Raw genomic sequence first — 22,978 nt, forward strand, 5'->3', positions numbered from 1 at the left:
TGAAACGGGCCTTACCCTCCATATTCAACGCTGGCTCATGGAATCATAATAATTTATAAGTATAACGTGATTGCGCAAATTGTTGGCAAGTATGTCACGTGTGACCAGTATCCACAAGACTGAAATGAACATTCAAATTCCTCTTTGGAACTTCCAAGATTTGAACAAAAAATGCACAATAACTAAACAATAATTCATCGCACCATTTATTTTACAATAAAACAAAAGTTCATAGCTAATTATTTTCGATAATCAAGGAAATATCCACCGGAATTTAGAATCTCAAGAGCAAAGCTCCAAACTAGCACGCAGATTTGAATACTCGGTTCAAATTTCAAAACTACTGGTCACGTATGACATGGCTTGACTGTAAAATGTGTAGACAAGTATCCAAAGGCTCAATCAGTTCAGAATTCATGCACCTTGTTGGCCATTTTCCCCTCAATATCCCACAAACACTTACATAATAATAAAATATTGTTAAGAATACCACAACAATATAAAGGCTAACATGTTTCAAAACAATCTTAAATTTAACCACATAAGAATTTCACACTTAACTACAAGTGTCCAGTTTATTAATAAGTTCAAGGGTTTTGTGAACAATTTTATAAAAGAACAATGGTATCACTTCATTTGGGTTAGAAGAAAAATAATAATTATATTACTACAAATTGATAGGCTTCTTAGTGCAATGTATCTAACGAATCCTTCCTTCTCAGGGCAGACTACTATTGGAATAAGGATGCTTGCCAAACACTCTGTGATGTTTGTGAAAGCACTGTATGAAAAATTGAGACTGCACAATGCGAAATTCAACTTATATTGTGCATCACTCTACTGATAACATTAAGCCAAGAGTTTTGCAAGTTAAGTCAAAATTGCCACCAGACGTCAGATTATTCAGCCAAAGTGAAAAAGGCTTTACTAAAAACTCCAGTTACATGTAACTTTGAGAAGTTATTACCAGGCAACAATACTTAGTTTTGTCAAAATAAAAATGAGCAAAAGAGTAAGACATGGATGTCATTAAATGGATAAACTAATTTTAGAAATGTTGCATTCCAAAATGAATTTCAAATGTGCAAAAGCCTCACTTTCAAGACTTTTGCCTGTATCAAATTCAAACAAGGTCATTCATCTCAAATGATTTGGAGGTATTTTCTTGCTTGCATTTGCAGTACTGATTTCCAATTTCAAACATAAGTTTGAGGCCAAAGGATTCTACATCACAGGTACAATGAAAAGGAACTACAGTACAGACAAAAAGGCCCCTTAAAATCAAACCCATTTTACCATCTATTAGGACATTACAATGGAAATTACTAATTTTCATATAACATAGAGAATTTGAAATAAGTGGATCTGTTTTCTCACTCAGTCAAAGTGAGCATGGTCAACAAAGCAGTTAGATCTTGTTTAGAAGGCCTCTATGCAGTTGCCTCTGAAGCTCAGAAAGGCCATTCAAATAACAGACAAATTCAAAGCTGTCCTTCACCCAGATCAAGTGTCTGTATGAACAATATTGAATTCTTTAAACAAGTTTCTTGGCTTCAAAGAAACCCTTGAGATGACGCATTTGCCAGAATCCAGTAATCAAAAGAATCAGGGTTTGCGCAAGAGCCCACCAGAGGACCCTTTGGTTTGTGCTTTCGCTAGTTGCTCTGAAACGCTCTTCACGGAACTAAAAAGAGAGAACAAAATTGATGAGGAGATGACAAAAAAAAAGCTGCAAAACTTTCAATTCTAGAAATAGCTGGACTTTCACGGTACTGTTTTCTTTAAAAGTTTACATGTTGAGTAATTGAGGCACTAAAGAGTGTATAAAAGTAAATATTGGGCAGTGAAAAGAAGCTGGCTTAGTAGTTAAACCATGGGTGGTAAAAATTACAGAAGATAAATTATGTCTTTTTGTTACAATCTTGGTTTGCACAGCCTCAAATCGTTTTTCAGGGAGTCTTTGAGGGCACCCAGTTGATGGAAGGTGATGGGGACTGGCTAGCACATGTCTACACAAAACTACTTATGAGCCATTTTTCTAACCAGCTTTTGGACTGTGCAGGACTGTTATAATAATTATTTCACAAGGCCAAAAAAAGATAACTTTTCCTTAAAGGGGCTAGGTCACGCAATTTTAGGCAATTTCAGCACTGATCGAATGGTCATAGAATTAACTAAAATATCAAAATAACTGTTCAAAACTATAGAAGATCTCTAAGAAAACACAGGGAAGCCATGAAGGGACATGGATGGACAAAACTGGAGAGGATTGAAATGGATTGAATTTGGGTAAATTAGAAAAACGTCGGCCCACCATTTTTCAAAATTACATCAGTCTATATTAAAATGTCATTTACAAAGCTGGAAAATCATTCTCAGTTGTTATGTGGCCGTAATTTTGAAAATGAAAGACTATTGCTCTGCCAATTTGACGTTTAGCGCTCATAATTAACAAAATTAAACAAAATTACCTAAAATAGCGTGACCTAGCTCCTTTAACAAGGCAATTGAGGAATAACCTAAGGGCTTGATTTGCAAGGATTACAATGGCTAAATTATTCAACATTCCTTAAGTCAGTAAATGACATAATTAACATACCCGCTGATAATTCTGTTCTTTGCTGATCTGTTCCACTTGGTCTAACAATTGACGAATACGTAGCTGAAGTTCAGTAAGTTTATCCTTTGTAGCAATTTCTTTGTAGTCATTGGCATGTTCACCAACTTGAATATCCAAATGAATACGCTAGTGAAGAAGCAGAAAATCATTAAATCTTAACCCATTGACCCTTGAGAGCGAGACTCGTCAGATTTTACTCTGTCTAACAACAGATGTCGATGGATTATTAATTAAGTTTAATAGGGAAACTCGAGAGCTTTTGAGTTTAATCTGGCAAGTTTTCATGAATACTGTATCACACATTTAAAGTAGGTGGACAGGAGGAAGATTTTTTTTTCTTCATTTGCAATATTTACAGACAATCCAAAACAAAGCCAATGACTTGGCTGAGACAAATTCATTATTTCAACAAACAAACGAAGAAACTATTGGACTGTGTTGGTGGAAGAGTGAAGAAAGGTATCAACAGGGTTTGTAAAACTAAATCGACCTACAAAAATTAATGCAACTCAAAAAGCTAACCCTTCAAATGTCACACCCTCATATTCAGAGCTTTAAGCTTTTTGTCAAAACCATGACACAAGCTGTTTCTTAAAAATACAATTTAGGTTATTTGTTGCATCGGCCGATTATTTCACCACAGATTGTTGCATGGTGAGATTTTGATGAGGTTAAATGTTGTTAACTGATTTAACAACTAGGAGTACTGCAGTCAATATTGTTATCAGTGGTTTTGTTATATTTGTGCATGTGTTGGATTCCATGTACTTTGCGTTGTACAGCTTTCTAAATCAGTGTGGCAGGAAGAAGGAGCATTTTCTGTGGAGCATTTAGCAGCTTTTTCGCCCCCCCCCCCCCCCCCCCCCTCCCTCTACTTTCTGCTGTTTATCAGTGTAACGGGTGCCTGTCTTCCCGAGGGAGTGGGGGTGCATGGCTGGTTTGTCCGGTTTTACAAGCCATTGATGCATTCTCCATCTTGGAACTGGCTACCAATAGTGGAAGGTCCAGGATGTCTTAAGCACCCAACCTCCACTTAGTTAAAGTACACAAAACAAACAAATGAAGATTCTGTGTACTGCACGGCCACCATATTATTATTATTATTATTATTATTATTATTATTATTATTATTATTATTAACTTACCAACTTTCCTCCAGCCCATAGAGACCAACGTGTGGAGTTGGAGTGTAGACAGATGAGGTGTTCACCAGGTAAGTGTGATGTAAAGGTGAAACGACCTTCTGATGCATAATATTTAGACAAAATAACTTTCATGTTGGGATCTTTAACTTCTACATGCATGCCTATACCAGGGCTGGATGGAAGGAAATCTCTGATGTTCTCATCATAAAGCTGTGTCTTGTATTTTCCTGTTTCAAACAGAAAAGGTTCACTTTTTTCAACTGATAATTTTTCTTACCACATTTACAGATAAGAAAGTGGCTGTTTAAGGGGCTGGCTGGGCTGATAAACTGGTAGATGTGTTCAGGTGCACAATTTCAGCGTCATCAACCAGGATGAAAAGTGGCCTTAGCTCCCCTCCCCCTCCCCTCCCTCATGAGATCCTTTGTGTGACTTACACAGAGGATCCATGAGGGATCTCAATTGAAAACAGAGGTCGAGTTAGCTTTCACAATAATAATTAGCATTCTCAAGGAAAATATTGAAAATAAAAGTTGTGATGAGGTAACCTCGCTGCATTTTCACAGGTCTAGTTGCATAATGCTTTTTTTTCCATCCCTGTTAAGTGGGCTGAACACTTTAAAGAGATATTTTTAACCTAGTAGCTTTTACACGTGTAGATCTAAGAAGCTCTCAGCAAGCTGGCAAGGCACTGGCAGAACTTTCATAAACAAGTCATAATTACTATAAAAAACAAGAAAGACAATTAGCTCAACACAAGATAAGCAATAAGTCTTGTATGCATATACATGCTACAGATATCATGCTCTGTACACATGAATGAATTATATATAAATTATATTATTGAACTCCAGGAAAGAAAGAATCCTGAAAGCAATACAACACGTAGTTTACGTATTTCACAGGTTACTTCTCAATACGAAAGACACGGTTGACTAAAAAAAAAAGATTAGGAATGAAGAACCTGTAAGAAAAACCGATTTTCATAATGTACTGTCAAATAGCTTCTCTTCGATTTAAGAAATAGAAACCTTACCGATGACCATGGTTTCATCGGGTATTTCTTCAATAAAGCATTTCTTTTCTGTTTCACCCATGTGAAAGTAGAGGCCTCTGGCCAAATGCACAGGTAAAATAGCTAGAAGCAAAGTTTTTACCCAAACCATGGCCGCCATGTTTCTTTGTGTGAAGCACGCCACGTCAGTGGAAAGGAATACCCAGATGGCCATGCGAACCCCGGTACAACTGGCTAGTCTTCAGTCTCCTCTCGCAAATACTGAAATGAACGAACGAATGAATGAGAACGTACGAACGAATGATTGTGAAAGAATTAGTAAACTTTACATTCAGCTTAAGCTTGAGCGGTTCCGAACTTAAAATGTGATAACTGGAAGCTGATCTGATCTCTCTTTCGGTGTTTTCATGACGTCCTAAATTAGATGTCATAAAAAAGCCAAACGTTTTGTGTTTGCTATAAGGGACATTTCTGCCTAAACCGGCAAAGAGTTTTGAAAGATTTTGATCAACAACTATGAAATGACATTATCGAATCAGAGCACTAAAGAGAAAAACGATAAAGGTCACCGGTTGTGACGACTGGGACGTCAACGTTCTTGCAGCCTAAGAGCTAATTGTCTCATGGGTAGTAAGTGTTGGCAGCAGCTACGGCTTTCAACAAGTTGCCCGAAAATTCACAAAAAGTTGCTCAAAAGTTGCTCAAATGTTGCTCTTTTATTTGGTCTGATGCAAAAATATCCAATCCAGTAGCCCATGGCCTTCTGGCAATCTGTACAACAAAAGTAACATTTCTAAGCATTTTTGTGCAATTTTGCGTGTTGTAACCAGCGTCGCTAAATAAATTTGTTCAAAGACAAAGCTCCTCCTTTTTCAAAGGAAATTCACAAATTGTCTACTGGAGCATTGTGAAATATGGAAGCATGACCAATTTAAGCACTAAAAGCTGCTCCGATATCTCAGAATTTGTAGAAAACTAGAAATTGCTCAGAATTAATTCAAAAAGTTGCTCGAAATACGAATAGTTGTCAAAAAGTTGCCGAGCATCTTGCGGAAAGCTCTCAGTGTACTGGTAGCAGCAGTCCCCGGAAACTTTAAAGCCTTCTAGTTTATGAGCGAAGAGGCCCTCTATTGGTTTGTTAGGAAACGTTTGCTCTTTTCCCAAAGGCTCCGGCTTTTCTAGCATAAAATCTCTTTCTCTGACAAACCACTAGCAAAGTTTAAATCAAAGTACGGGATGGACTAATAAACCGGAGTTCTGGTGACGAGTAACCGGCGAGTAACAAGGCAGCCAAGGGCACCCCTGAGCAAATTAAGCAGTGCGAAAAGCCTTTGAGAGACATTTCTAGGCTCCATGTAATGTCTAAAGACCGTGTCCAGAGAGATGTTTTTATCACCTAGAAGAATTTGATCTGTTCGGATATCTTAGCTGAAAATCGCTTTTAGGGAGCGAAATCTTCACTTCAGAAATTGCTAGCTGAACGTTGCCTTCCAGGGAACCATTTGCTCATCCGAAACTGCTGTACTTTTCCCTGGTTGCCGAATCTTTTAGGTGATGTTTTAGTGAAGGAATCTATAGCTGTTTGCAACGTAAAACCAAAATTCTTAGAACAGTTTGACTCTCCCGAACACATATTTCACCGAAGATTATCGTTGGGTTCCCCTGAAGTAACTTTCCCTAGTGAAAGTAAGTATGGCTTGCGTGTTCCAAGCGTGGCGGATTAATCCACCAGGCACTAAACAAACCAGTCAAGCTTTCCATGCATGTGATTATTGTGTACCTTGAAGGTAATAGCCTTTGTACTACAGGGTATTGGAAATTGAACGATTAGGATATACACTGAAAGCACCAGACTACTGTGGTTTGAATATGTAGCGAGCATTTTTCACTTGTTGTCCGTTAAATCTTAGTTTTAATCCACACCAACGAAGTTCTGTTCTCTTCGTATTTGCATTCGCCCCGGGTGCTCGCGGAATTGTTTTTTCAAGGTTTGGAAGAACGCAACGAGTTTCAAAGCAAACGAAAGGATCGAGAAGGGCTTCGAATCGAATAGCGTTTTCTCAGGAGATGAAAGTAAAAAAACCCCTGTCCCACCCTGCATGAGTAGCCAATTGATGTTCTGCGAACCAGTGAAAAATAGGAGACTTGATAGAAAAAACGTCTGGCAAAAAAAACATTTCAGTCAGTTCAAGTTATTTAAAATCTTCAAGATAGTAAATAGATCTTTTCAAACAATCACTAAACAAAATCGATTTGAGCGGCTAACCCTAAAACCTATGGGTGATGATTTGGCTGTACGAGAGAGTAATCGCCAGATGAGATGTACATGGATGAATTGCTTCCTTTTCCTTAATTTTCCTTTTCATCTTATAGTAATGTTTTCCGCGCGAGTAAGTTTTGCTTTCGGAAAAAAAAATGAAAACTAACGAATTTCTTATGAAGTCATCCTCTGGAAGAAAAACATCTTATTGATGACAATTGTTAACGAATCATAGTTTGTTGATTTAGCGTAAGACAGGCCAAGCTAGCTTTTAGCCGTTGTACAACAATCTTTCATTGCTTTTTTAGCCTGAGGGCCTGACGTTTTTCGGCAGAGAGATTTCCCCTTTGGATCATTAAGCAGTCGATTTCCTTGTATGAATTCGAGAACAAAGGACACAAAATGACAAAGAAAAAAGAACATGCTACATTAAACATTTAGGATTTCGCCGAACCATTGACACGTGTGAATTGACCAACAACACTCAACAACAATAAGCTATCCTTTATCGTTCCTTTCAAACTAGCCTCAGCAAGGAAATCTGAATGAAATTCATCGCTGAATTGGTGGACACAATTTTTAGAAACCAAAATGGCATCTTCATCCTGCCAGGAGGTTGTTGTTGAGGGCCCAAATATTACTGAAACCGCCCCACGTGGGACTTCCAAGTTTCGTGGCCGTGCAGTTTTGGACATTGTCTCGGAATTTTGCTACAAGCTCGATGTGTTTTTATGCTGTGGTTTGCATATCTGCGCTCGATGCATTCGTCCCAGATGTCGGCTCCGACAGTCAATCTTCACTCGAATGTGTTACATTGGTTTATTGTTAGGGGCTTGCTTGTTATGCTGTGTCCTGCTGACTCCACGCACGAGGCATTTCATGGGCGATAGCTTCTGCCAAACTGTCTCATACTTTTTCTGTGACACATTATTCAGTTATGCCTCAGTTTATCGCGTTCTTTTCTTACTTGCAATATTTTATCTCGGCCAAAGCATGGTTTTATACGGAATTTCGTCAACTCAAGAACAACGAGCGAGAATTAACAATGGCTTTTGGGGAGTCAAGATCCTTGTATTATCAATCTTCACGTTTCTGTTTATCTTCATTCCACATTCTGATTACACGGGGGAGGTGTGGACATTTTTTGGTCTTAATGGTGGCTTTGCCTTTATTATTTTGCAATTCGTTCTACTAATAGATTTTGTTCATGCTTGGAATGTAAGCTGTGTCGAGAGACTCGAGGCTTCTTCAAACTATGCGCAGGCTAAAATATGGTACATAATTCTCTGGGTACCCACAATAACTCTTTATGCGATTTCCATAGTTTCAGTTATATCATTTTACTTACTATACGCCTGGGCAGCTGGATGTCATAACAATATGTTTTTTATAACTTTTAATGTTTATCTTTGCTCAGCTGCAACTTATATCTCCGTAAATCCGGTAGTTCAAGAAAGGCGCCCACGTTCGGGTCTTCTTCAAGCAGCGGTGGCCACCACGTATAATACATTCATCACGTGGCAAGCGCTATCAAATGAACCTGACAGCATATGTAACCCGTCACGTGATTATCTCTTTCCCGGAAGTCCTTTTAGTAATATTCAAATCCTCCTTAGCTTGGGATTTATGTTCTTTGTTTTAATTTACGCTTGTTTACGAGACGTTCGAGCTCCGCAGTATGGTAAGTTGCATCCGGGACACGCAACTACTCCACCATTGGTTGAAGTTCGAGAATACCCGGATGGTTGTGATGCGTCTGTGCGAAGCACGGCCTTCGCAGAGAGGGGCTGCGTTTTTGATGACGAAAAAGACGGCGTCGCGTACAGTTATTCATTTTTTCAAGTACTATTTTGTCTCGCTGCTCTTTATACCATGATGACATTGACGAGCTGGTACCGTCCCGAAGAAGGACAGCATTCCAGCGTGAAATTAGTTTGTGGCTGGGGAGCAGTGTGGATCCGACTCTCCGCTGCTATTTTTAGCACTTTTATATATATTTGGACCTTAATAGCACCTGTGATATTTCCGGATTCGTACAGGGACTTGGTGTTCTTTCAGTTTATGCTTGGTTCCTGCAACCACAGAACGACTCGAAGGGAACTACTACCATCGAAATAACAGTGACGAGTCATCGAGCGAGTTGATCCCAGAATAGATTGGTTTGAAATGGAGTGTCGAAAGTAACACCTCTCCCTCTGTTTTAGGACGTATGGCGATTGGCTTTAAAAATAGCTTTACATTCTCAGCCAATTATGCAGCGGCATACGAAGATTGACTGCGTGGCACTCATTTTCCCGCCGTTAGCGCCAGCTGTTGACACTGGGGCTATGTCTTGTTTCCATATCTCAGGATGAATACCCTTCAGACAATGTGCGCCTGGGTTAGTTTAGATCCCAGGCGCCCACCGTTCAAGATCATTATGAGACATGAAACCAAGCCACTACTGTTGAATGGCTTATTCAATTTTTTTATTTTTTGCACACTCAATAGACAACCACTCTTACTATAGGTTAAGCGCCGCATTGGACAATTCGTGATGAAAAATCCCGAAAACTCAATCTCTGTATGTAAGGAAAAACATCCGGGTTTTTGTTAAAAAAAAACTTTGCAAGGTATTTCTTTTGTTAAGATTTTCATTTCCCAACAACCTTTTCGCCTCTCCCTTAGCTGTTGCAATTTGCTTTTCGGTTTAGAGCCTTTTCCAAATGATTGTAGAAAGTAATTACGCGATTGCAATTGCTACGCTTAGTGATTGGCTTAAAAATCTCCCGCCAGTTTATGAACCAATGAAAAGTTAGATGGAAATGCTACGAATTTGGATTGGTTCATTGCGCTGCTTGCGCCTGCTGTGATTGGTCGAAGTAATGACTTTGATATTTCTTTTTACGAGACTAACTTGAAAACCGCTCTATCGACATCTGTTCTGATAAAACCATCCAACTCAACAGAATTTTAACTAATGATAATATTGTGACTCGAACTGAACGCCTTGTGCACAGGTATTAAAGGAAACCTCCACTAAAACAAGAATACAACTTCAAAATATTTAACATAATGTTTACGATAAAAATTGTTCAAACGTTTTCTAATGGAATCGTTTGTATCCGAGATAAATGAATTTCAAAAACGATTGTTTTGGTTTTCAAATTTCCTGGGCGCCGCCATCTTGAATAATTGTGACGTGTTATGGTTGCTCTTTTGTATTTGCACAGAGCTTTTGTTTTAAAACAATAGGGCAACCACGACACGTCACAATTATTCAAGATGGCGGCGCCCGGGAAATTTAAAAACCAAAACAAGCGTTTTTGAAATTCATTTATTTCGGATACAAACGATTCCATTGGAAAACGCTCGAACAATTTTGATTGTGAGCATTATGTTAACTATTTTAAAGATATATTCCTGTTTTAGTGGAGGTTCCCTTTAAGAGTAACTAAGAATTACTATTTCCTCCATTGTGATTGGTTTATAAAACTCCTATTTTCCACTAATTCACTTGCCGAGTTATCGGCCAGTTCAATAAGCCAATCACATTCAAAGTGGTGCCTTAAAATCAACCAATCACAACCTTGGTTTCAATCACCATAGAAACAGTGGACTCCTAATTTGGGGCTTTCTTTCTTTCAGAGCGACATAAAACAATTTACGCTTTCTCTGTCAGTCTTCCAATGCAAATTTTCCCTTTCTTTCATAACTTGGCTCTTCTTTTTTTCTCCGAAATTGTAATTTTATGATTAATATTGGTAAAAGGACTTCGTGTCGTCCAATTCAGTCTGTAATCATACTTGTTGTTAACAATTCGGACTCCCGCTGCGCGGCAGTCAGATTTTGTTATCACTCGTTTAATCACAAACCTAATTGGACTCCAATATCACCATATTCAAATAAACACAACACACTACATTGCAAAACCTAAGTTTAATTGCTTTTTTACACTGCGCAGAAGGCTTTTTTAAACTTTATTAGGCAAGTTTTGTTTTTTTGCACACGCGACTGATGCTACAAGATCCACCTTTTTTTGCTTGAGAGCAAGCCAACTCTAGGAAGGGAGTGAGAGACAATAAATAGCAAGTTGTCAAGCGGAGTTAAGGGCGATATTAATAAGAAAATAGATTTCTATTTCGAAAAAATAGGAAAACCTTGTAAGCCTCGAACGAAACAGGATCCCCTATAGAGACTTTGAGAGCTTCCAAGATGCACTCTTCTCAAAGAACATACACCTTTTTCTAAAATGGCCGCCATTTAAATAATCTTTTGTTTTTATTCAAACTAGCCCTTGATGCCTCGTTCTTAAGCTTAAAATTCAAAAGAATATTTTGCCTTGGACGAGGCATCAGGGTCTAATTTGAATAAAAACAAAAGAATATCTAAATGGCGGCCATTTTGGAAAAAGGTGTATGGCTTGAAAAAAGCATCGCCGTGGTTTTGTATCTCCAAGATAAGGGAGTCTGGGCGGCTTGGCGGTTATCAACCGTGCCTTCTACCTATGGGTTCAACCCTTGGTCCCGAGCTCGAATGTGGGCTGAGTTCATTCGATCTCAATCTGACTCGGTGGGTTTTTCTCCGGATCTTCCGGTTTCCTCCCTCATCAAAATCGACCTTTTGTCAATTACATCAGGTTGCGGGCGCATACCATCGATAGGGATAACCTCTGGTATCCTTCCCTTCCGTTGAAGTGAATAAATAAAGTTGATATTATTATTATTATTATTATTATTATTATTATTATTATTATTATTATTATCATCATCATTATTATTATTATTATGTCAGCGAAAACTAATGTCACTCACAGCCGTGAGGTAAATGGGCGTTATGCGTGATGACGTCTGACTAGCTAATTTCACCACAAAGCCTCGTTTGCACAAAATAATTCACATCATTTGGACATGCAACTCTGTTCGCATGTGGGCTTTCTTTTCGAGTTTGCTCCTTTGGGATTTATCTCATGCTAAAATTTACAAGTTTGATTTTCGAATTCGAGGTTTGGTGGTGAAATTAGCCAAACGTCATTATGCATATGGGCTATTAATGCTTCCAGTTTTCTTCCATAAAGTGCTGCATTATGCACCGTCCCATGACAAAAACAGGTTTTCCATGAATGGGAAAAATAGAAATTTAGGAACATGAAACCCTGTAATAAAAAGAACTTCAAGCCATTCCCTATCCCTAAAGTTTTGTTTTGAAATTCCAGCATTGAAGATTTCCACTGAATTTCTCGAACTAGTCCTCGTCTCTTATTGATTGTGCAAACTCTTGAATGACAGCGCTCTCGTCTTGCAGAATTTCCGTTTTGCCATGACCACAAAGCTCAATTCTCGCAAGTTCCATCTGGAGCTACATGAATTTCCGTTTTGCCATGACCACAACGCCCAATTCTCGCAAGTTCCATCTGAAGCTATATGAAATTCCGCGGATTAGTTTTAAAGGATTTTGTCCCCTTCTTCTAAATGTTATCTCCCTTGAAAATCTTCACCTCTTCTTTTTCTTACATTGTCTTCCCTAGAAACATAGAAACAGAACCTACGAATCAAGATAACGTCTGGGACTTTTTAAGTCTTGTTATCTTTCAAGTCTTGTTGTTGTCTTTTAAGTCTTGTTGTCTTGTTGTTGTTTTAAGTCTTGTTATCTTGTTATCTTGAAATTTAAAATTTTCAAGGGGAATTCCAAGAACAGGATTTGGAAAGAGAGGTTTAAATCTCGGACCACGGCTAAAATTTCCGAACATTCACGAAATTGGAGCCATTTAACTCATCAAGCGGTTGCCCATTGTCTGCCTGTGGGAAATAAGTATTTCGGAGCGGGTTTTAGAATAACAGTTCACTTTTGCCTTGTATATCAGCATCTTTCGGTACTAGGCAAAATCCCTTTGACTTACGGCTGTTTTTGCTTGGCCTCATACACCTTAAGCCTTTTTGAAACATCACTACCAAGTCGGCCACAAGTGACATTTTGCTGGAGAACTGAGACCAGACAACAACACCAAGAACTCCATGCTCTGCTCTTTTCGAATTTTGTTTATTAACATGGGTTGTGAGACATGCCTACGGTTTTTAGCCCTTATCAAAGAAGACTTGAAAGTCTAACCATTTGCGAATGTAATTTCAAAGGCAGCACTTTCTCCTCAGTTATTTTAAGAACCTCGAACTCACCATGCCATTCAAAATTGCCATAAAAACCATCCAGATGTTTTCGCTTGGCTCTAAAAAGCTCTCTAAGTAATTTTTCCTGCGGTGGACGACATTTCGGTCTCGCTTGAAGACGATCTTCGGCAAACCACAGAATGATGTCATTTCAACCGATTCTGATAAAAACTGGCCAATGATTGGCTAATTGCCATATCTCGTTACTGACCAAGTTTCGTGTTAATCGGAAATGCATCCGATTTTCTCGAATTTTTTCCGAATTAGATTAAATGATTCATCGGCATACTGGATGTTATTGCGACGTTTCAAGATGGTGCAGATTTGGAACAGACCAACAACCTCTTTTTCTCGATTTCTCGCGCTTGAAACATGCACAGGCCAACCACGAACACACATAACACCCAACCACTCAATTAGGAAGCTTCTAATTCGTCGACGCAATAACAACAGACGCTGTCCAGTATGCAAGTAACTGAACTGCTATTCTGGAATTGAGCTGGTGAATTAGACCAACTAAGCGAATTCGCTGTGACGAAGGGCTCACGCTCGAAACGTCAGCCAGCAAATCTTTCTTAACTCATCTCGACTGACAAGAATCAAATTTTCGTAGAATGCTCGGCCACTCTAAAACACTAAAAAAAACTGCGTCTACGTGGCTAGGCGGGTATATGGCTAAGTTCAAACAATGGCAAAAAATTCCTCGTTCTTAAAGTTTAAAGGTGAGGCATCCCGTAGCAATGATCGTCACTGATCCATGCAAGAGTTAGAAGTACAATGGAAACGTACATAGCCGCGTAGTTGCAAAGATGCGGAGCTATGTAGCCACAGATTACGCGTATGCACGTTAACAGCGTACTCGCTCAGTCACTCACTCACTTAGCCACTTAGTAACCAACGTAGCCGGGAACGAGGTAGCGTTGCTTCGAGTGGCTGGGTATTCTGCAATTATTCCCAGTCTCCCCAACGACGCAGCACCACGGCTTCTTTAGAAACTCACCTCTTCGTTCGTCAGTTAAAAGTTGAAAAAAGGAAGATCTTTTTGTTAAAAGGACGGTGCCTACTATTGTTATTGCGCATTGGTTCTGCGCATCTCGAGATACTCAGATTTCCTACGGGTGGTGCTTATTAATACAGGGATATTTTTGCGCGGTTCAAAACTATGCGGAAAAAGAATATCTAAATGGCGGCCATTTTGGAAAAAGGTGTATGGCTTGAAAAAAGCATCACCGTGGTTTTGTATCTCCAAGATAAGGGAGTCTGGGCGGCTTAGCGGTTATCAACCGTGCCTTCCACCTATGGGTTCAACCCTTGCCTCCGAGGTCGTATGTGGGCAGAGTTTCATTCGATCTCAATCTGACTCGGTGGGTTATTCTCCGGATATTACGGTTTCATCGACCTTCTGTCAATTACATCCGGTTGCGGGTACATACCATCGATAGGGATAACCTCTGGTATCCTTCCCTTCCGCGGTTCAAAACTATGCGGAAAAAGCAGAACTTCGCAAGTGCTCTTGGTATCCAAAAAGAAAATTGCGGGTAACCACGCATTTTCAGAGATAATTAAGCTTCAATTTGGAAAAGACTGCCATACATTGCTTTGTATTTTAAAGCTTTTTATAAATATTGTTGATTAATTATCTTCGAAAAATGCGTGGTTACCCCCGATTTTCTTTTTGAATTTCAGTAACACTTGTTATTAGATCTGCTTTTCCTGCATATTCAGTAAACTGCGCAAAAATATCTTTGAATTAGTAGGCAACGTCCTTAAGGTCTCTCTTGTCACTTGCCTTGTGAAACCCTGACTAGTCACCAGGTTCTCTTGCAACAACCTATCTTCTTGAATTAATGTTGGCAGCTGATCACTGTGGGTGGGTGGCAAAAGGTTGGGGATGAACCGTGCAAACAACACTGGATTGCGCCTTGAAAACTCTGCCAAAAACACAAAGACAAAAGGTTTCTGGTATTTAACAACGACAGTTGCTTCACAGATTGTTAATTACAGACAAATCAGACCAGTGAGTGAAGAGGGTGGACTTTGGGGATCGTAAACATTCAAGGTGGACAGAGAAAACTAGAGAGGATGTTGCTGAGTTCCCCTTATCCAGAGGAACTGGTCTTATAATAATTATTATTGCACAAATATTACTTCATACTTACATACAGAGGATTTAAGGGTGCGTTTTTTAATTCACAATTCTGGAATGAGAATGGCTAGAATGTAAAATGCCCGCGTTTTTCTATTCCGTGCATTCCTATTCCAGAATGGACAGAACGCCATTCCATCCATTCTACCGGAGAAAAAATCAGGTTACACTTTTGAACACAATGAAACATTGCTTCTAATTTCATTGTACCAAGAGTACGAGGTTTTTCAGTGATGTTTCGTACAAGAAAAAGGCAATTTGGCAATTGATTGCCTCTCCTTTGTACATAGGACTGCCAAAACATTCAGCAAATTCAAAACAGTCTACCGATTTTCTTCCTCCTCTTTGTTGACAAGGAACGGCAGCAATGTCAGCCTCTTCGTCAGCCGTCATATTTGTTACGCAATGTTTACTCGTTCCAGGACCGCTCATCTCGACTGACGTTGTTTTTATGCAGACAAACCGAATTATTCCTAGCATTCCGTACCAACCATTCTTATTCCAGAATTGTGGATAAAAAACGCGCCATAAGATTCTCAGAATGAGTAAAAAACATTAGTGAGAGTGTTCAAGAAGCACATTGCAAAACCCTCGCAAAAAAAATTGACAGGCTTCATTCTTAACCTTACGTAGACCATGCTTTTTTATGAAACACTGTGAAGACACAATAGACTTGGAAAAGATATTTACCTGGGTTCAGAGAGTAGAGACCTTTGACAATGGACATCAATATTTGTGGATCAACACCAAACGGCCTGGATGACACTTCCTCAATAATGGCTAAAATTGAAGCAGCAGATGAAAAGAGTCAAACCTTGAAGCACCAACACTTCTTATATTAATCAAAGATCAGACACCTGAAGTTAAATGTCCCTTCCATATGCAACTATTCACACTTCCCATAATTAGACTGCTCACAAAGGAAAAACTTTAATATTGCTTCCACGCTCTCTTCTCCCAAGCTTGTGTTCCAATGAGCTTGCCAAGTAAGCAATAATAATATCATTAAATAATATTATTATTGCTGTCGACAGTCAAATACAAAGAAAGGATACCCTTTTCAAATCTCACTCCAAAATCATCTGCTTTTTTGCTGTAGCCTCCACACAGACATTCTTAGGGCTTCGTCACGAGTTCCTCCCCTTCCCCCACTAATGTCTGCTAAAACGAAAAACCACTTCCGTTTGTGGATTACGGACCAATCAGAGGCTGTTTTCCAGTTTTGGGTAAACTTGTGTTTTGTATGGCACCATGTGATTGGCTATGCACAACACAATTAGTCAATGCTGATTGGTTTCTTTAAATGGTGGGCAAACAGCCGTTGAATGGAAGTAGTTTTTCATTTCAGCAGACGTTAGTGGGGGAGGAACACCTGACAAAGCCCTCAGAATGTCTGCGTGGGCAGCTATGTTTCCTGTTGCATGTTCTACTTCTGCTTGTTCAGCGTCACACTTTCTTGGTCTTAAAAAAGGAATTCAAAACAGAACAAGTGCTCTATTTTTCTTTTCATACAATGGTCACATTATCTCCTTCTGTCAGCAAATGGTCAAATAATCATGAAACAAAAGTGACTCAGGAAACACAGCATATTTTGGACAACACAAGGTTTTGGAGATGCCATTATGAAAGATCTGTAAATGACACTGGGCACCTAAGAGAAATGTTACCGGTAAGTATTTGTTCAAGACAACCATGCTCACCAAAGAGAATTCCATTGTCTGCAACAATACTGGTGAAGATTCTGCACAGTTCTTTGTTTAAATCAGTTTGAAGTTTTGGCGTTACATAGAAACGGTTCTAAAATGTAAGAAACTTACATAAATATATAAGCTTTGTAAATTGTGAAAGAAGAAAAATCTGAAGTAACATTGTCAAATCCAAAATTTTACCATGTAACTGAAAATTGCCACAATACCACTGACAGCTTGAAAGAACTGAGCCAACACAAAATTAAACTTCTCCAGGTAAGCTTCTCTTGGAGTAACCTTTTAAAACGTTAATAATGAAATAACATTTCACATCAATCAAACCAAAACAAAAAGCTTATTAACCGTATTAACAACAGCAGTTAAATTTGTATAGCAAAGGGTGTGGTCTAGTTTGGGGGGGGGGGGGGAGAGGGGGGGGGGGGAGAACTAAATCTTGCAAGGGATGTTTTGGGAGGAAAAACCATATTGTTCACAGCAACCCAATGGCCACAATTATTGTTAATTCTTGTGAAAAAAGGTTGACAAAAACTGATAAGATTCTTTCCCTTTTTACTGTGGTCAGCAAAACACAAGTAGCTAGCAATGGTGTTGGCCAATGTTATTTTTCGACAATCTCAACAGGCCTGGGCTAAGCAAAACCAGGTATGTTAAGAAGTTTTGCTTGTACTCAGTGATACCCTATTAGTAAAAACAATGAAATTTTCACTAGCTTTGGTAGCAATGATGTTACCTGAAGTTCTTCAGATACACTTCTGAGATAGGATGATACAAGTCCAATTAGACTGCTGTACATCTTTTCTGCATACTGTTGGCACACACATTTATATACAGTGCTGGAAAAAGATGAGATGTCAAGTTACAAAGGGAAAGTTTTCTACAATGATCTCATGTTGGCCCAAGTGAACAATTCAACTGGAAAATGATGACAACAACTGCAACCACAGCCATGGGAATCCTATAAAACCACACCCAGTTCAACAGTTTCCAGAAAACACTTTCTGTCAATCAAGTCCAAGTTTTGTACCTATCAACATTTTACTGTCTCAGGGAAGGGTAGGCAGTCAGCCACAGTGATATAATCTGGAGGTTGTGGATTCAATTCACACTCTGGCCAGACATTTTCTCTGTCCTTGTGTGGGCCCATTCCATCACTAGGATTAATGCTCCAATTAGTTATGATAGGAATAAGGATAGCACTCAAAATTACACTCTTAAGAGATACCTCTCTTGCAATATAAGTGCTACATGGCCAACGTTTGGACAAACACACCCCTTCGGTGCTCGAAATTGGTGGTTATTTACGGGGCAACCAGTTTTTCGTAAAATAAAAGCCTGGGCTGAAAAACCACAGGAACACACTTAGGGCTATGGGATATTCAAGCTTGATCGCCATGTCATTGCATCTTGTCATGGCATGTATTTTAATTGAAGGGGATTTCCCAATGGGCAACCAAGCATTTATCAGTGCAACCAAATTTAAGGCCCCTTTTATTTTTTTACCAAAAAATCTGAGCCCCTAGTCGCAAAAACTCGCTATACATGTAGGGGGAGGGGTGGGGTGGGGTGCAGATAAAAATCTGCAAACCTCTTCATTCACACACTAGGCAAACTTTGTAGTCATGTTATAACTTTAATTTACCTCGGTTTGAACTTGTTTATTAATTTTTTTTAAATTAAATTCACCCATTTTTAGGACTGTGTTTCCAACAGTCAGTCTATAATTTTAACAGCGGAGCTCAGGCACGTGAAGCATGCGCCAGCAGAGCACCATGGGTAAGATTTTTTGGGAAATCTATCCATGCGAGAAATTTGGTTATGACGTCAACGTACACCAGTCCGTACAGACTGTCATGGTGGAGGTGGAGAAGCAGGACAGCGTATGGGGACAGGAGTGTTCGGGAAATTTTCCTTGGTCGGAAATCGCAAGACAGCGTTGCATTTGGCAACCTGCGTTTTTCTGGTGGAAAATCATATTAGTGATGAGCAACGGGATAAAGAGCAGGAAAGACCACAAGAGAAGAGGCAACAAAATTTTAGGTCTGTCCCCAGGGTGGGGATTTTAATCACACAACACATCCCTAGGGTGGGGAATTTGACATGGCCACAATCTTGGATAATGTAGTGAGGGAAAAGCCCTTGGAATGAGGCTGCTTGGAAATAACCCCGCCATCTTGGAAATATCCAGAGGCGTTTGAATGAACGTCCCACGTTCCTAAGAGACGGCTTAACAAAAGGTGAGTGGTACATACATTGCACCTTTATTGTGTGCAGCAAGGTCTAAAGGGTATTATTTTGGCCACATTTACTCGCCCCAGAGTCTGGGAATTTGACTCATTTTTTCAGAAAATGTCAAAATCCCCACCCCATGCCCGACCACCTTCCCCCGGGGCTCAACATTGATAGGTGCATAAGATTATCAGTCAAACGGAAAATGTTGTGAAAGAGATTACTATGCATTTAATTTCAGTTCTAGTTGTGGATTAAAATTGGTGGTTATTGTTTGCAAGGGTTGTTTGTTTACTCTTGTCAGCTCAGAGGTGTTTGATCCCTGTAAACCGCACTAGAACACGAATGATGATAAATTTTGTACTTTACGCAGAATCATAATTATTTCCATATACACTATATTGCTTTCTGGGACTAGAAACGAGAGCTCCGCTTTTAGTCTTGGCTAAATCTATTTAGTATCACCCAACTAGTGGACTAATGCAAATCCTGCATTTTGATTGGCTACGCTACTAGAGGACTATTATTAATAGTCCTCGAGTAGCGAAAAGCGTGACGCTTTCTTTCGTTTTATTCCCAAATAAAATTTCCTTGACTTGCATTTGCTAACTTTATTATTGCCTTTTCTGTCCGACTAGTTGGGTGATACTAAAAGAATTAGACCCTTCGCCCTCAAAGGCCACGGTTCAATAGCCCATGAGGCTTCGCCTCATGGGCTATTGACCCGTAGGACTTGCGAGCGAAGGGTCTAATTGTTAAATATTAATAACTTATTTTCTAACTAAACTCAAGCATACCTGTACATCTCTTCATAAGAAATCGGGATAAATTGCCCAGGATTTTGTTGCAAGATCAAAAGAATTGCACTTTCCAGCTTAGGCCAGTAAATCGCACTATAATTCTCATCGTTGACAGATATCACTGCGGCAAACAATAAGGAAATTGAGCTGGAACTTATTTGACTCTATATCATAGGAATTTTTGGCGGTTTTTTATTTTGGACTCATATTTTACCTCTTGGCTGCCTTTGTACCAAATTTTCTTGAACACCCTCAGTAGACATGATGATTGGATCCTTTAAAACTCTTTTCTCGAAGCATGGCAATTTTATCTGGCAATAAAATCGTCCGCAAGAATTTTCTACGACTCCGGTAGTCTACTATAAAGTGTCTACCAAGTCCTCCATATTTGTTTTCCTATTCTCTGAGTGAGGAATGGGTCGAGTTAACGATTTAAGATGGCGGATTATGAGAATAAAGAGACTTCGAAAAAGAAAGGAAAAAGAAGACAAGATGACAGCGAAGAAGAGTCCGATGAAGATTCTTCAACAGACGCACAGTCAAATGCATCAAGTGAAAGTTTTGATAAAAACATGGTAAACCTTTTGGCGTTTGTCAAATCAAAGAACAACATGCCTGGACTTTTCGTAGGCACGTGAAATCCAGTGATGTTTGATTAATTCCTAATAATTTTTTGTAGGAAATTCCTGTTGAGTTCGAGGCTTTTTCACCGACCGAGGGAGATTTCAATGGTATTAGATGTCTCTTACAACAGGTACGTATCAGGAATTACGACTTAAATCTATTTATGAAAGGGAGAAGTGACCTATCCTCAAGCGGTAATTGTGAAGAACAGGTCCGGTCCCCTCTACCGACAGTCGACCAACTGACCTCACGATGGCGATGACGTCACGTGAAAATCACCAGGGGTGTCACTGTGTGGACATAAAATTATTGCTTCACTGACCCAATTTAGCACCGACAGGGACCATGGAGGAGAAGCAGAGATGCCAACCTATGGAGATCTAAAATCTGGAGATTTTTTCCTTCCGGTCTCCCCACCCCATCCCTCCCCCTCGATCAACCTACCCACTCCCCTCCCCTCCTCTCCCCCCAAAAACGCACCCACCCATCCCCCGGCAGCTCCTTCAGAATACAAGAATATTCTGTCGCCATTGTGAATTTGCGGGAAAACTGGGTACTTATGTCAATAATTTTTATAGGTTAATCGGAGATCCAATCAAACAAGCAGTTATGTGGCTATGATAGCTAAAGGAAGCCATTTTGTTTAGTTCTATTAACATGTGTTTGAAACTCAGAGATGAAGAAATGCATTAAGAAACAATGAAACGAGTTAGAAAAAATCGATTTTTTTTTAAACTGTGGGGATGCAATTTGAGTCTAGAATGGAGAAACGTCTGTGAAGGGTTCAGAGTCGGTTTTATCCGGGAGATTTAATGACCCGTACGGGAGACCGGGAGATTCGTTCCGTATCCGGGAGACTCCCGGATAATCCGGGAGAGTTGGCACGTATGGAGAAGGGGCTTAACCCATTAGACTAAATGCAATAAATTTTACTCTATCCAACGCCAGACGATTTTACTCGTCAATGGGTAAACAATCTCGACCTTCACTCAGAAACTATGTCCCCTTTAACAGGCATTGACCCCTGGGAATGAGACTATTTTATTATGTCTTATGCCAGACATATTACTCGTCAAATATGGGATAGTTCAGAAGTCAACGGGTTTAAGAGAAATGACCCCTCATGCTGGTTATAATTTCTGCTAGATTCTAGATGTAAATAGTTGTGAGGGAGTGTATTAACTTTCTATACAGAGGGGTTTAACTTTGAATCTGGTTGCATTGTGAAGGGGTTTGCTAAATCTGCGAGCCAGCAAGCCGTGCGAGCCATGTGAATTTCGCTTTAAGTCTAAGCACCCATTTCAAATAGCGCTGATAAAGTTATTAAGTCTAAGCACCCATTTTAAAACGGTTAGCTTTCAATAACTGTGTGACTCACATGTTGACTTGCATGACTCGTAGCCATGGCTCGCATTGTGAAGCTTATAACTTGAATTATTGAATTATATTCTAATATCTTTTTACCTCTTTCAGTTATTTCAGAAATACCCTATGGATCTATCCAAATTGTCAGATTTAATTATATCTCAACCAGAAATAGCTACTATAATCAAGGTTCGTCACATCTTTGGTATAGTCCTAAATTCCTGTTTCAATATCATGAATGGTCATTTTACTACTCGGGTAGACTGCAATAATGTTAGTCACTGTTGACAGAAAACTGAAATTCATTAGAAAGAGCAGAGTATGGTAGATGTCGAGTACTGTTTAGTCACTGGTATTTTAGGGTACTACCGACATAATATCCTTGAACAGTCGTGCTTACAACTTAACTGTTATGTGCAGTGCAACAGATGTTAGACCATCACTGAGAACACTCACAACGTCCAGCACCAAAGTACAATGCTCAAGTGTCATCATAAAGGATTTTACATTGTGATTAGGTATTTACTTTGGGAGTGTGTATTATTTTTTCATTCATCATGTCAATAAATATTTGTTTATTTGCAGATTGTTTATGATGACAAAAATGGAACAAGTGAAGATGATGCTGGAGACCAGACAGAGGAATCAGAAGAAGATGTTTATGGAGTGACAACAATGATTGACCTTCACAAACACAAGGTGGGGATTATTATTAAAAGTGCTTTTAATAATGAGCTCAGGCTCAGCGCTGTATAATCACACCAGATGCTCAACCATAGGGTATTGCTTTAACCCATTCATTCCTGAAGCTGCCCCCATTTACGAGTAAAAAACCCTAGGGTTAGACAGTGTAAATCCATAAATCTAGCTCTCAGGATTGAAAGGGACAAGTACTGGCTATTAGGAGCTGAAACAAGGACGACAA

At 39.4% G+C, this 22,978-nt stretch overlaps 4 protein-coding genes across 4 annotated transcripts in view; 2 read left to right on the forward strand and 2 right to left on the reverse strand.

Annotated features, from left to right (window-relative positions):
* Positions 1–556: 556 nt before the first annotated feature.
* Positions 557–4,979, reverse strand: LOC138006597 (transmembrane emp24 domain-containing protein 4-like). Its single transcript, XM_068853030.1, has 4 exons — positions 4,802–4,979; positions 3,766–3,992; positions 2,600–2,746; positions 557–1,684 (listed from the first exon to the last, which is right to left on the reverse strand). The coding sequence occupies exons 1-4, from the start codon at positions 4,938–4,940 to the stop codon at positions 1,535–1,537; spliced, it is 663 nt and encodes a 220-aa protein (XP_068709131.1). The 5' UTR covers positions 4,941–4,979; the 3' UTR covers positions 557–1,534.
* A 2,562-nt stretch (positions 4,980–7,541) lies between these two features.
* On the forward strand, positions 7,542–9,158 carry LOC138004983 (probable serine incorporator). The gene has a single exon (XM_068851279.1). It carries the CDS (start codon positions 7,632–7,634, stop codon positions 9,156–9,158), a length of 1,527 nt encoding a protein of 508 aa, XP_068707380.1. The 5' UTR covers positions 7,542–7,631.
* A 1,827-nt stretch (positions 9,159–10,985) lies between these two features.
* Positions 10,986–20,455, reverse strand: LOC138006599 (CDK2-associated and cullin domain-containing protein 1-like). Its single transcript, XM_068853032.1, has 8 exons — positions 20,279–20,455; positions 20,062–20,185; positions 17,769–17,871; positions 17,219–17,314; positions 17,030–17,126; positions 16,020–16,109; positions 14,973–15,114; positions 10,986–12,542 (listed from the first exon to the last, which is right to left on the reverse strand). The coding sequence occupies exons 1-8, from the start codon at positions 20,325–20,327 to the stop codon at positions 12,494–12,496; spliced, it is 750 nt and encodes a 249-aa protein (XP_068709133.1). The 5' UTR covers positions 20,328–20,455; the 3' UTR covers positions 10,986–12,493.
* Positions 20,456–20,482: 27 nt separating this feature from the next.
* LOC138006598 (BRCA2 and CDKN1A-interacting protein-like) overlaps positions 20,483–22,978 on the forward strand; it is a 7,939-nt gene continuing 5,443 nt past the window's right edge. The window contains exons 1-4 of the mRNA XM_068853031.1: positions 20,483–20,639; positions 20,744–20,818; positions 22,162–22,242; positions 22,639–22,752. Of these exons, the coding sequence (XP_068709132.1) occupies positions 20,502–20,639; positions 20,744–20,818; positions 22,162–22,242; positions 22,639–22,752 (408 nt within the window). The 5' untranslated portion in view covers positions 20,483–20,501. The remainder of the gene's footprint in view (positions 20,640–20,743; positions 20,819–22,161; positions 22,243–22,638; positions 22,753–22,978) is intronic.

Source organism: Montipora foliosa, chromosome 6 (genome assembly GCF_036669935.1).
Source record: "Montipora foliosa isolate CH-2021 chromosome 6, ASM3666993v2, whole genome shotgun sequence".
NCBI classification, from domain to species: Eukaryota; Metazoa; Cnidaria; class Anthozoa; order Scleractinia; family Acroporidae; genus Montipora; species Montipora foliosa.